Source organism: Neopelma chrysocephalum, unplaced genomic scaffold (genome assembly GCF_003984885.1).
Source record: "Neopelma chrysocephalum unplaced genomic scaffold, ASM398488v2 Primary Assembly neopelma1_98721, whole genome shotgun sequence".
Taxonomy (NCBI): Eukaryota; Metazoa; Chordata; class Aves; order Passeriformes; family Pipridae; genus Neopelma; species Neopelma chrysocephalum.
Window position 1 is genome coordinate 1 of NW_020926333.1, and position 13,948 is coordinate 13,948.

At 35.6% G+C, this 13,948-nt stretch overlaps 1 protein-coding gene across 6 annotated transcripts in view; it reads right to left on the reverse strand.

Annotated features, from left to right (window-relative positions):
* Positions 1-2,884: 2,884 nt before the first annotated feature.
* LOC113962012 (ADP-ribosylation factor-like protein 13B) overlaps positions 2,885-13,948 on the reverse strand; it is a 31,392-nt gene continuing 20,328 nt past the window's right edge. Inside the window, exons 3-10 of one of the 6 annotated variants that reach the window (XM_027672819.1) lie at positions 13,628-13,733; positions 12,887-13,089; positions 10,878-10,971; positions 9,621-9,852; positions 8,979-9,095; positions 8,456-8,524; positions 7,398-7,441; positions 2,885-4,883 (exon numbers count right to left, since the gene is read on the reverse strand). In XM_027672819.1, coding sequence (XP_027528620.1) covers positions 7,434-7,441; positions 8,456-8,524; positions 8,979-9,095; positions 9,621-9,852; positions 10,878-10,971; positions 12,887-13,089; positions 13,628-13,733 — 829 coding nt within the window. In that variant the 3' untranslated portion in view covers positions 2,885-4,883; positions 7,398-7,433. Of the gene's footprint in view, positions 4,884-5,582; positions 6,824-6,855; positions 7,160-7,397; positions 7,442-8,455; positions 8,525-8,978; positions 9,096-9,620; positions 9,853-10,877; positions 10,972-12,886; positions 13,090-13,627; positions 13,734-13,948 lie in introns of those variants that run through there. The other 5 variants (XM_027672820.1, XM_027672822.1, XM_027672823.1 and 2 more) reach the window with 5 other exon arrangements.

Here is a 13,948-nt window from a genome sequence, read left to right on the forward strand (position 1 = left end):
CCTGTGGGCCCATTGCTCACCTGTCCCGTCCCGCTGCTCCCCTGCCCCGGTGTCCTCCCGGCCGCCCCCCGCGGCAGCAGCGCCCGCAGCCGCATAGCCGCACCCAGCGCGGCCGCCGCGCCCCCCGCCGGCACAGCGGGGCAGGGCAGGGGGCAGGACTCCCCGCCCCCTACGGTTTTTCCATGGAATCATGGGTTGGAAGGACTTTAAAGACCGTCTAGTCTGAACTCCCATGGTTTGAGACACTTCGCACTAGAGCAGGTTGGTCAAGGCACCATCCAAGCCTGGCTTTGGACACCGTCAGGGTTGGGGCACGCACTATCTCCCTGGGAACCTGTGCCAGTGTCCCACCACACCCACAGTAAAGAATTTCTACCTAACGTGTGTAACCTAAATTTCCCCTCTTAATTTTTACCCATTACACCTTGTCCTGTCAGTACAGTTCCTGACCTTTATGTTTCTTTAGTTTGGACTTTTTGTTGGTTTTTTTTTTGTTGTTGTTGTTGGTTTGGTTTTTTGTTTGGTTGTTTGGTTTTTGGTTGGTTGGGGTTTTTTGTGGATTTTTTTGTGTGTGTTTTTTTTTCCCCGTTTGTTTGAGGTTTTGGTTTGGTTTGGTTTTGGGCTTTTTGGTTGTTTGTTTTGGGTTTTTTTTTTGCTTTTGTTTTGCTTTGGGATTTTTTGTTCTGTTTGTTTGGGTTTTTTTGTTTTTCGGGTTTTGTTGTGTTTTTTGGTTTTTTGGGGGGAGTGTGTTAAGTTATTTGGGGTTTTTTGGCTTTATTTTTGCTTGGTTGGTTAGTTGGTTTTGTGTTGTGTTTTTTGTGGTTTTTTTTTTGTTTGTTTGGGGTTTTTTTGTTTCATTTGATTTTGGTTTCTTTGTGATTTTCTTTTCTTACTTTGGGAGTCTGTACTGCCATCCTGCCTCCCCAGGAAATAAACCAGGATCAGGCAGCAACTGGATTCTCAGTCAACTTACAAAACTGATCCTCATCTCAGCACCTGCCTCCCGGGGGGGGCTGTTGCCATCCCACCCCACCCACCAGTCAGGACTCTGGTGGTGCCTTTTCACCAGACCCAGACTTCTGGCTGGTCCAGGCTTTGCAGCTGCTGTCCAGCTGCCCAACAGCCTCCTCTGAACCACACCGGGGATCAGCTCCAGCTCAACCTGCTGCTACTGCCATAAAAAATTGATGGAGACTTAAGAATTATTCCCACAAGTATCTTACCTGTGTTTTCAGATAAGCCATTCTCTGGAAAACGAACCAGGGCTGAAACTGGCCTCAAAAATCCAGACTGGAAAGGGGTGCAAAGGTCATCTATATGATAGTAGGAGAGCTATCGTATAGATAAATATTTGAGTTTCAGGCACCTACTCACGAAAGCTAAGAACATTTAGGCAAATTACCATCACACTTGAAAGCTTATTTAAAATGTTCAATCAGGATTGTGACAAAGGGCCTGTAGGCAAAATGGATACTTCCTATGTATCAAACGTGAAAGGAAACCTGAAAGACTTTCGGATAAATGAGTTGTACCAACAGATACAGAACAAAACTGGTATGAAAAGTACAGTTCTCCATAGCTGTAATTCTGCCAAGGCCAGTACCATAGAAGAAAATATATACAGTAATTGAATTTTACAGTACCAATGAAACAAAAAATTATGCTGAGTATCCTCCCCCTAAATCTAGGGCTTAAAGTACTTCAAGTTGAAAGAATTCCAAAAGGTAGGAAGCTAACAGACTATGGCAAAGTTAGTGGGTGGCATTCTGAACTTACAGTGTCAAGCTTTCCACTAAAATACTAGAATATACTACTGGAAAAAATACTGCTTGAATCTTTAAGGAAAAAAAAAGCCTGTGCTGATTACTTTGTTACTGTCCATCAATCTTTTGTAATGTGACATTGTTAGATGAAAAAATAACAGTTTTCAGGAAATATACTGGTTTCTACTGGTGAAGAAAATTGTCATGAGACCACTTGAAGCAATCTTATTTCAAAAGCCACCTAAAGTAGCAAAACTGGGAAATCCGTTTTTAAGTGACAGATGGGCCTCCAGAGGATCAGTTACCATCAGAGATGTGAAACTAAATCTAATGGATATCAAATATACCTAATTTTAATAATACAATTATAGTTATTAATGTGCATTTAAAACCTTTAAATCTATGAGTAAGGTCCTGTGGATTCTCGGTTTTAACTAAAAAGGAAGAGAAGCAGAAGAACTGATTTTGATGCATTGATTCTCCTTCACATTAATTCAGCTCATGAGAATTATTAATCCTTATTTTAGAAGATACATTTAACTTATCTTTAAAATATGTACTTAACATGTTGCACAGACAATGCAAAATGTTCTGCTTATATAGTGCATTTCTGTGTTCTTACCACTCCTGTATTTAGGTACAAATACTCTCAGCTGAATGCACTGATACATTTTGGAAGTGATATTATTGACAACAAAAAGCATCAATCTTCTAATTTGTGCAATAACTACCTCTCAATTTACTTCTCAAATATTAAAAGCACTTTATATGTACACATATACACATAACTTAGTGCTAATCTATCAATATATTCTAAATTTGATCACATTGCTGTTAAAAAAAATATGCAGAAATTCTGTCTATATGGTCTCTATTTTGTACATTTTAAAAACAGGAGACTTGCAGACCTTCAATATTTATGACCATACTTGCTTCCAAAAAAATTGTAAATTTATGATAATACAGGAAACATGTTGATGCTGCGCATTAGTTTTATTCCATATATAAATGTCAGCTTGAGCAAAAAAAAAAAGTCAAGGTTGTATAAATTACTCAAAAAAACCCCACCATAGTAAATTACAGAGCATAATAACAGACAAAATTGTAAAAACGTTTTTGAGTACTTTGGTCACATACTGGTAAAATTTATTTTAAAAGCAAAATCAAAAATGATACATGTGTCCACACACAACATACATAAAACAGTTCATATGTATCAACACCTGACATTTTAGTTTCTCAGACGTTGTTACAATAGCACATTCAGCTTTGTTTTCAGTGAAGACTTTCATTCATTTATTTTTGATAGGAGGTAAAATAAAAGGGTAATACACTCCTAGAAACTGAAGCTGTAAAAAAAATAAGTAGAGCCTTTAAGCTGAAAACTTAAGTGGTAACAGAGCTAAAGTTAAAATTGAGATTGCACACATAAACATTTATGCAACCTCCCCTCCACTTAATATTGTGTTTGTTTCAAGTGAAAATGACCAAATTCTGAGAATAATCAAATTATGTTACAATATTAGAATACAAAAAAGTATTCTCATGTAGTCACATACAAAGTGTTTCATCCTTTCACTAAACTTGGACTTTACCTCTCCACCCATTCCAAACTTACCTCAAGATGGATTCCACCCCCCAAACACATTCTGTAAAAATCTTAATAAAAATTAATTTTGATTAATATGGTGGATGTCTATTTGTGCAACTCATAAGGGGCATATGGCAAAGATTTCCAATATCAAAGTGCTGAACATAAACATTGCATTGTTTTAACATCTCCTGAAGTAATTTGGTATTACCATGTTATTGAAGATGGAGAGTAATATAAAATAATCAATAATCAAATACTCCTTCTTCAAAAAAATCCCTTTGAATGGGGGTTTCATCCTTACTGTAACTAAGTGGCATAACAATATACTTTACACAAGACACCAATTGTTGTCTCTAGTATAAGAGGGAAAACATTTAAACAGGAATATATCAATTTGTAACCCTTGTTGTTAATTAATCACTTGTATGTGATTTTTTTTAATGTAGATAAACACACTACATGGAAGTATTGTTTAAATCCTTAAAACCCTGGGGTTTCTTTAGTTTTCAAGATAGTATTTTAGTGTTATCAAGATTAAACCCCGTTGGAGTTTATCTGCATATTGGTTGGTTCAGTTTTCCATCAAAATTCATGACTGAATTAGTGCAAAACTTCCACTATGTGCAATTTTCTTGTATGTTGTAGTAGTCAATACAATATCCAACTAAATTTTTTTTCCACAGAATTTATTACCTATGTCAGATTCAGTTAACAAAACAAAGAAAACAACAGATAAGAAAACTTTCAGACAGTTCAAATAGCAATATTTTGTATAAAATGTAGTTATTTTAAACTTTCTGTCTTAATCCTTGCTTCAGGTTGCCAGAAATATGAAATACTACACCTAGTAATATAATCCCTAATAAAGGCGTTTTGCTACTGTAAGAGTCAAACACACTGTATTTATATTGACTTGACCATCAGCTTTCTAATGCTTCCAAGGTATCACTTTATTGGTAGCAGGTACACATGTCCACTCCAAATCATTTTATAAAAAGGTAGAAAAATATACTCAATATTTGTTTAGCCTTTCTATAGTCACCGTATCATACAATGAATCTTACAAAATAATTTATGAGCTGAAAAAATACCAACGACTGCACAGCACCTGGAGGAAGGTCTCGATGGGACGGTACAATCCAGTGATCTTGAAGTTGTTTTTCTTCAGGTTTATGGATATGTATTTTCACAAGTAAATATTCAATACCATGTTCACATCCATGGACACACAGACCTTTCTTATTTCACACTGAACCCTGAAGAAGTGCTGGTGATGTGGAATGACAAGATCAACTAAGTTTGACAGAACGAACTCCAGATTAATTGTCACCAAGTCATTTTGCAACATGCCGATAAAGTGTCACTTTAAAAATTTTCCTTCAAGGGCAAAAAAAATGTTTCTGATGGAATTTTTTCATTTTGTGGCTTTAAATTCTGTTTGGGATCCAGTTAAGCAACGACATCATGGGTGTCACCGTTGGGTCTTTGGCGTAGAGTCAGTGGGGGCAGAGGCTTTCCATAGAAATCTGTGTAAGAAATTCCAGAGAAGAAAAACACATCAATCTGTCACCCAAAGGATTTTTACATATGGCAAATTCTTGCTTCCTTTAATGAAAGCTAGGTAGTCTACAAGTTAAGAGCTAATTCCTACAAGCAACTTTCAAACCTAGTGCTAATTAATGTCTAGAGATTAAACCCCAGAAGAGGGTTTAATTACATTTTATTATACATGCAGCAGCATTTGCAAGATCAAGCCCAAAGGTGATCTGTAAACATCCCTAAAAATAGGAAATGAGAAATCCAAAGTGTGCAAACAACAAACTGAAAAAATCAAGTATCAAAATTTGAATGTTGCTGTAAAGTCTTCATTGCAATATGGTTTTAAGTGACAGTAACACTATGCAGCATCCAAAATTTTGGGACCATTTATGCATGGCATTTATCTTGCAAGTCATACTAACTTTCTAAAAGAACTATATTAAGAATTTTTTAAAAAAACTGCAACATTTTCTTTTGTCAATAAAGGAGTTCAAAGTAGTAAAACTGCTCTAGACAAAGTAAATAGGTACATCAGAAGAGAGTGACAAGTATTCTCAAACATTTGTAATTGATATAAAATTAAAAAACAACCATGCAGATGGGTACATGCAAAGCATTTCACAAGCAAAATAATATGAGAGATGGTAAGAGGAAACAGGTAGAAATCAAGAAAAAACAAAAGCAGCTTTTTGAAGCATTCAAATCTCAATTTTGTTTATACAGACCACCTCTTCCCCAGCAAAGCCTTGATGGCCTGCCAACACAAAATTCAGCTTTAATAAATCAAAATTTCCCAAGAAGAATATATTCCACTTTTTCTACATATGCAATAACTTAAAATTGCACTCCTGAGCTAGAATTAACAAAAGCAAACAAGGTGGATTACACTACTCTAAGACTATATGTACATGTCTGCAGGATCAAGGTTTTAGTTTTCCTTACATTTAATCAGCAAAATGATAACACTTTTATGTTATTGTAGTAAATCTTTTGATTTTAATAGTGCTAATTCACTGTTACAGCAGCAAGAAAACTGCAACAAACGAGTACCAGGCAAATAAAAACCTGTACAATGGATGGTTTTATTAATCAATTTATAAATTTCTTGAGGTCTGGCAGACCACTTTAGGAATGACAGATAATTTTACCTCCTATACTGGAAGAGGTTTATTATTCTTGCAAATGTATCCTCCACCAACAATAAACAGACACTCATTACCTAATGTTGTGCCAGAATCATTATTATGATTGGAAAAATTGCAGTCTTTACTGAAATAAGTGTAAAATTAAAGACTTATATAATTGACTCTACTGCCTGTTAACAGCCAATTCAACATTCTCTTCTAAGAATGACACAAAAATAACTCAATATATACATTAAATAGCCTGCTCATTAACACTTAAATTTTCCAGTTTGCATAATTAAGGCAGAGTTATATGTTTGAGAAAGCCTAACATTAAAAACCAGACCTTTGGAGGTTGTTTCAGCCTCACACTACCCAAATTTTACATATTTCAGCAGCAAGAATTACTAAATATCTGACACTTACAATAAAAAAATAATTTAAGACAAACACAAAGGACTTACTACTCTCCTTATTGAAAAGTATCTCTACTAGAATCTCTACTTTGTCTGCAAATTGTTCCTTCAAGCTATTTATATAAATTAATCATGAAACCAAAAGGGAAATAAAAATGCCTTTTTATTTCACAAAGGTTGAATGTCTGAGAAAACTTTTAAACCCAACTTGGGAGTGGATTTTGGGCAAAGCTGGGGGAAAAAAAGCAACACTGAATTATTTCTCTGCTGAAGGGACAGCCAAAAAGATGGTTTTCAGAAAGATGCAATTCAGGGAATATTCCAAATAAAGAATCACGGGTCTTAGAAAAATTCCAATAAGTATCCCATCAGGAGCAGGTTCTCAGTCTGCAAAATATGTAAAAACTCTCTGATGGCAAGTTAAATCAGTGCAAGATAGACTTGGCAATGTTGGGTTAACAGTTGAACTCAATGATTTTAAGGGTCCTTTCCAACATAAATGATTCCATCATTCTATGGATCTCAAATGGTCAGAATGAAAAAGAAAACAGCTGCTTTAACCAAAATAAGTAATTGATGCTCTTGGCTACCAGGACCTAACTGAAGGTTTTGACTGTGCATTTGAACAGCTTTTTTCATTTATAAATAGTGCTTTTCTAATGGATGTTTTCTTGCTTTCCTAGGATTTTCTGTTCTGTGTGAAACTTGTGAGTCTCAAAATTCCTGAGAAAAAGAATAAATCTCAGCAAAGAGCAGCCCAAGTCTTGAATTCAGCTGCAAAGTCCTGAGCACTTCAAGTTTGCTCTGATCTCAGTGGTGACACCTCTGGTTAAGAGATTCCTACCAACATATTTTCCAGTGTTAGCTTCCAAATTAATTGGTTTTCTCTTTGTTCCCACCCATGCTCTTGCTACAAAATGCAACAGATAAAAATTAAAATTCCCTTTCTTCCCCTCCCTACCTCTTCATCTGGCTTTTCTCTCTTGCAGCCTTCTCTCTATGTGCCTTTAAAAAAAGAGTGAGATGGTTTTATGATTAAGATAATAAATTACATTTTATGCACATGAATCTCATTCCTGTGAGAAATAAATATCTAAGGTTCAGAAATCTTATTTTCCCTTTAGGTAGCTTTTGATTCTTTGGCAGAAAAGCTCCATGTTCTCTTGTTTCAAAATTTCATGATAATAATTCAATTAATTCAAGCCAGGGTTAAGCTCAAGAGTAACTACAGCCACAGCTCTTTTCTCCTTAAGTTTCTCAACTAATGTTCTCTTTATTCAATTTGTATAAGTGTTCTCATTGCTTTAGTTTGGTTGTTCTCCTCTATTACTCCAGATGTCTCCATGTTCACTTGGCTATTCAACATTTGAAAAATAAAAATGTAAGAAAAACAAAGGAAGTACCATCTAAAACTCAGAAAAAAAATGCAGTGTGAGCATATGAAAAACAATCTTCCAGGATCTTCCAAAAATAGAAAACAGCCATTACTGAAGCAAGAAATCAAGCATCTGCCTACCTCACCTTTATATTTCCAGTTATTGAACTTATTTCTGCTCGTAGGTTATGAAATCTAAGGGACTCTGGTTGTTCAGGTAAAGCAGCAGATCCCAAGATTTTTCACTGACATTTCTCCTTCCAGGCCAATAATTTAGTTTTCATTTGGACTCTTAAAATAATTGGTCCTGAACTGGTCCTCTTACCGTTTGTAATATGGCACTTTTTAATGTTTAGGTACTGCTGCTATGCGAATAATTTCAGATCATTAATAGCTCCTGATATCCCAAGCCATTTTAAACTTTATAAGGGAATCTAACATAAATTTCCGTTCCATAAAAAAACCCCAAAAAACTTGAAAAATCAAAAAGATGCTTTCTACTAAGCAAAAGGTTTAGGTTTTGGTCAATGAAGATCAGAATTAAGACACTAAAAAAAAAAGATGAAGAATGAAATGAATGTAGAAGTGAATGAACAATGGAGAATACTTTCAAAAAGTACAAAACCCAAAATACTTTCAATTACCAGCATGATGTGTTTCACCAAGAGGCTCAAGTTTTCGAAGTCTATTTAGTTTGGGAGTTCCCCAGCCAACTAAAGGAAAACAAAGACTGTCAAAACATGCCATGACTGCTCTTGATTCTGAGGAACTGAACAGAAACCAGCTCATTTTGGGGGAAATCAAAGCATTTAGAAACACCCAAGATATGCAATATATTGCATCCATGGTGAATAACTATGAAATACTTTTAAAAGAAGCTGATTTAGCCTTAAATGGTGATAATTTTAATCACTTTTTCGGGAGTAGTCAAGTTTCTGACTCACTTTTTGGGAAAATAATGTCTTCCTCCAAGGAACAGGCCAAATCAATACTGCTGGAAGTTCTTATAATGAAGTGGGAAACTGCATCAAAGATTTTCTAGAGAGGAAGGTTTAGTAGCATTTCTCTGTATGAAGATCATTCCAGTTTCATTATTCCCAAGTGAATATTTTAAAGGATTAACAACCACAAATTGAGACATCAATTACTGGTTGTTAGTACACTCACCTGGTGGAAGTGCTGGTGGTGGTGTTGGATTTTTGGGAAGAGAATCCTCTGGATTAATAGGTTCTACTCTGTGGCCCCTTTTTAATTTTGGTTTTTTACTTTTTTTCTTACTGTTATCTATAGCAAACAGAAACAAAACATTACATATCATACACTTATATTCAGAGAATATCTTAGATCATCTTCTAAAACAATTATTGAGGAGACACATCAGTGTTTTCAGTCCGAACTTATGCACAAAATTATGGGAAATGTAAAAGTTACACAGCATTTTGCTATAGAAAACAAACTTTAAGCATAAAATATATGCAAACTCTGTGTTTCCATAACGAAATTCAACTTAGCTGGGTCCTGTTGAAAGTGGACTGCATATTTGATGATGATAAAAAACAAACCCAATTTCAGCTACAGTATCAGCCACATGAACAAACATGCACTTTTTGGAAGAAGATTTTCCAATACAACAACCTAATTCTGCATTTCCATGTTTTCAATAGATTAAATTGATGTGTGGTATCATGAAAAATAATAATAAAGAATAAACAAAAAATATTATATAATAAATATAATTAAAAATAATAAAAAATATGGAAAAACAATGCGAAAAATCACATGAAATGACACATTCAAAGGAAGTTTTACCTGAGTCAAGGCAATCTGAGGCTTGGTGATCATTCTCTTCCGAGTGCTGCAAAAGCTGTGTAGTTGCAGAATTGCACATTTCTAGTCTGCTGTCAGTTGTGTTTTGGCTGCTGCTACTTGGTAAGTGCTGGGCATCCATCTGGTCCTGCTCTGTTTGTGATTTCAAGACAATTGTAGCCTTTTCAGTCTCCAACCTTTGCCGCTTCTTCTCCTTTTCTATTTGCTTTTCATTCTAACAAAAATGGGAAAGAATTTTTTTAAACTGACTAATGATCTTTATGTTTTTTTACTGTTTTCTTGCTTTACTTTTGGTCATATTAAAAAAATAAACCAAAATAGGAATATAAATAATATCAGCAGTCCTGAGGTTAGAAAACTTCTAATTTCTTCCTCTTTGATTACGTTTTACTTTATGTTTATTTAAAACAAAATACAGTTTCAAAGAGCTTAAGTATCCTGAAAATGCCACCACAATTTGGACAAATACCTATTGTGTTATACAGACTCAATCCCAGGCTGTTTCACAAGTTCTATATCACTAAATCACCATCTCTGCAATATGCACACTCTGTCTTCTTCCTCTGTATGTTATTATTAAATGTATTATTGTGCATGCAGCTGACTTTACATGCTACGTGGATGTGGGTGCTTTTGTCCTGGAGAAAAGCAAATATTTGAGTTACTTACTGGAAAAGTTTACATGTTTCTTTAGATTATGTTATCTCCAGTCAACTGAATAAAAAAACATGGCACAATAAATAAGAACTACCGGAACTGAGAAACATGGGTTAAAGAAACTTAAATATATGAATGTGATTTTCATATTTCAAAACTAAAAAACTTCTCAATAGTGTCAATTTTCAATTGAAAACACGTTATGCTCAGAAATCTAAACAGTTGTAGAGGTCAGTCAGATTTTATGACTCACTACATCATACAAGAAGCAAACAGACCATGAATATTTCCACTTCTGAATCCCCACTGGTTTAATTAGGAAATACGTTCAGTCATGTGTTTAGATCTAGTTTACTATGCCTACAACACTTTTGTCCCCAAATTTATAATAGGGGGTTTCTTATCATGAAAACATTGATTGAATGCACACAAACCAAGACTGCCAAGATTAAATACAAATTAAAAAATGGTGTGCAGACAGATTTAGACCAATTCTTGGAAATTAACCATTTTTCTCACGACCTCTCAGACATTTGTTAGTGGTAGTTCTAAAATAATCCAGATTTCCACACCATCTCATACCTCAGAGATTACAGCAGATATAGGCTGGAAGGGGTTCTGATATTTCCCAGGCTCAGGGTCTTCCTCATCAGGTACAGCTCCTTCTTCTTTTTCCCTTTGGCATTGTTGGTGGGTTTATGTTGTTGTTGTTTCAGTGGTTTTGGCATTTGTGGATTTTGGTTGGTTTGGGGTTTTTTCGGGGGGGAGGAGGGAAGATGGGGAGAATGAACAAAGAATTCTGAAGAAGCCAAGCCATAAATGTTATAGAGAAAAATTATTAGATCACCCAACTCACGTCCCAATTTATGCCAGCATGGACTTTAAAGGTCCCTTCCAAATAAAACTACTCTATGGTTCTGTGAAGGGAATCACACTTCCTTCGCCCAGACTCAGAAAAGTTCAGAAAGACACATAATGCTCAGTTTACCAGCACTAGTTACTTTTTATGTTCCAGATATTTATATAAGAAATATTACATTGCTATGTATTAAATAATACATCACTGATAAAGTACATTCTCATCAAATACTTCTCATGAATCATCTGATGGTAACTGCACATAGAAGTCACTGTTACACCTATTTTGCAGCTGTAAGTGCTGAGAGAGGAAGGAACAAACTCCTTGTTCAGAGGCACAGAGGGGAATGAAAAGGAAGACAGTAATCTGCCCATGAAAACATAATGCTTGGAAGGAACAGACAGTGCTGTTGAAAACTTCACAGCACTACCACTGTCTCTCGTTTTCCATTGGAAACAAGGTTGTTGCTACTAACATATTGTGGAGGAAATGCACTTTCTGAACAAAAAAGAACCCTGGGGAATTAGTGAAACACAAAATGAAACAGAATTACAACAGAATCAAGATTAACCTATGTCTTACAACAAGAAATTGATTTGATGCAAACCAGCAAATCGAGAGTTCATGTCATCTCTTATACCTGAGACAAGCAAAACCAACAGAAGTTACTACTCAGGTTTCCTTTAAGGCACAAGAACTTTAGCAAAACTTTTAAGCCTTTAATCCAATTCAGATCCAATCAATTTTTCCAGTGAACAAATACAACTAAGGTCACTGAGTGGGGAGAGGAAATGCCCATATCATCAGCCAGTTTCTTTGAGACATGTTTCAAAGCTACTCCTCCTCCCCACACTTCCCAGCATGGCATTAACCCAATGCAATCCATCATGGTCAGAAAGTTGTGTCTGTACAGAGATATCTGGCAGACTAACAGTATATGGGTTTGTAAGTTTGTGAAATGTGCATGAAGACCATGTCAAGTTCCAGGGGTTTAAAACGTGCTTCAGTTACTTGCTGAAGTAAACCAAAACAGCAAGAGTATAAGCCAAGACACTTCACAGGAGTTTCTCACAGTAACTGAGACTCACAAACCTCTGCCTTTATAAGGAGGACGGGGTGCTCAGCAAATATTTTAATAATTCCTCAGTAAAATGATTCACATCAGTCTTTAATAGGAACCACAGTAGGCTGCTGAAGACCAGAAACGGCTTTGAAGGGAAATAATAAACCACTTGTCCTGCTTCCCCTCACTGCGCCATCTTTAGTTTCTTCATGCCTCACCTATTAGATATCCTGGAGTTTATTAAGCATAGTGTTGAATACAGTTTCACATCTAGTCTTTGATACTCACATATTGGTTACAGAGTCTACCTTAACAGAAGTTTAATTTAGAATACACTTGAAGGCAATTTAAGATTAAATGCCAGGATTTATTTTTTGGGTTAGCCTTTTGTGAAGTTATATTAGTAAGGCCAAATTTACTCCATAACTACCATGCAGTTCTCATTCACAGTACATTTCAAGCAGGGAGCAAATAAGATAAAGGGCATGAACCAGACAAAATCTTGTAGGTCCTGCAGAAAAACTCTAGAATTCAGGTCTGTACTTTTAATATGGAGTCTCTTGGATTGTAAGTTCTAAATCCTTGACAGCTTGGTTGCACTTACAGGAATGAATCAATTATCTTAGAGAAAAGAAGAAGAGGAGGAAGCAGAAATTACAGAGACAATACCTTTCTTCTCGTATCCTTCTTACTCGCTCAGCTCGTTCCAGTTTCTTCTGTTCTTCATATGCCTTTTGCTCTGTGGTGTCTCTTTGGATTCTCTCATTTAAGGCATCAAAATCTTTGGCTATGATATGTAGAAGCCAAAATAACCCCTTTTTTATTGATTTGTCAATTTTTTTCCCATAGCCCATGATAGCTGAGCAAGGTTCCTGTAAATGTAAGGGGAAGGAGCGGAAAAGTACTTGCAGTTCAGATCACATTCCTTGACTGAAAACAAGGAATTAGCTAAACAATTACTGTTTACTGCAAAACACGGAGAAGTATGGGAAGTAAATCTGTATTTAGGCATTCCATAAATTCAGAAATATTTACAAATCTTTTTTTGCCAAGAGAAAAATCACATCTGAACAGTCATCCTTCCTGAATATCAACACAGGCAAGTTCCTTTTCTGCTTCTTTTTAAAAAAGCTGGAATACTTAAATTTGCTGTTCAATTAAACAAGTTTTAAACCACATCAGTAACTTAAATATTCTTACATGGTTTCAGAACAGAGCAGCAATTACATTTTGAGGATCTCCATTGTAAACATTTGTTAGAACGTCAAGGTGAGCAGTAGAATTTCTTGCAGAACAGATACATGGACTGTATCTTTTCTGGGAACGCAAGATTTTAGTTTCTACCTTACTGGAAGCTTTACATATATATAATTAGAAATTAGAAAATGAAGCGTGTTACAACATACATACAATTTGACAGAGACACTTGTGTTCATTGACAAGCCTCTCCAGAGACAAGGACTCGATTACATCTGCTTCTGACAGAGCTCCTTCTCTGTCCTGCTTATTTGCCAGCCTGGAGAAAAGATCAAAAGAAACACTTAGCACAATGACACAAGAGAGACTCACGAATTTCCAAAAGCTAAGTTTTTGAGAAAAGTAGGAAGAAGGGAAAGAGTGAGAAAGGAAAGATAAAATGTCTTATTTCATCTTTAATTCATTATGCTTTCTACTTAAACTTTCTACTTAGTCCATGCACCCTTTTCATCAGATATTAAAATTAAACAATCA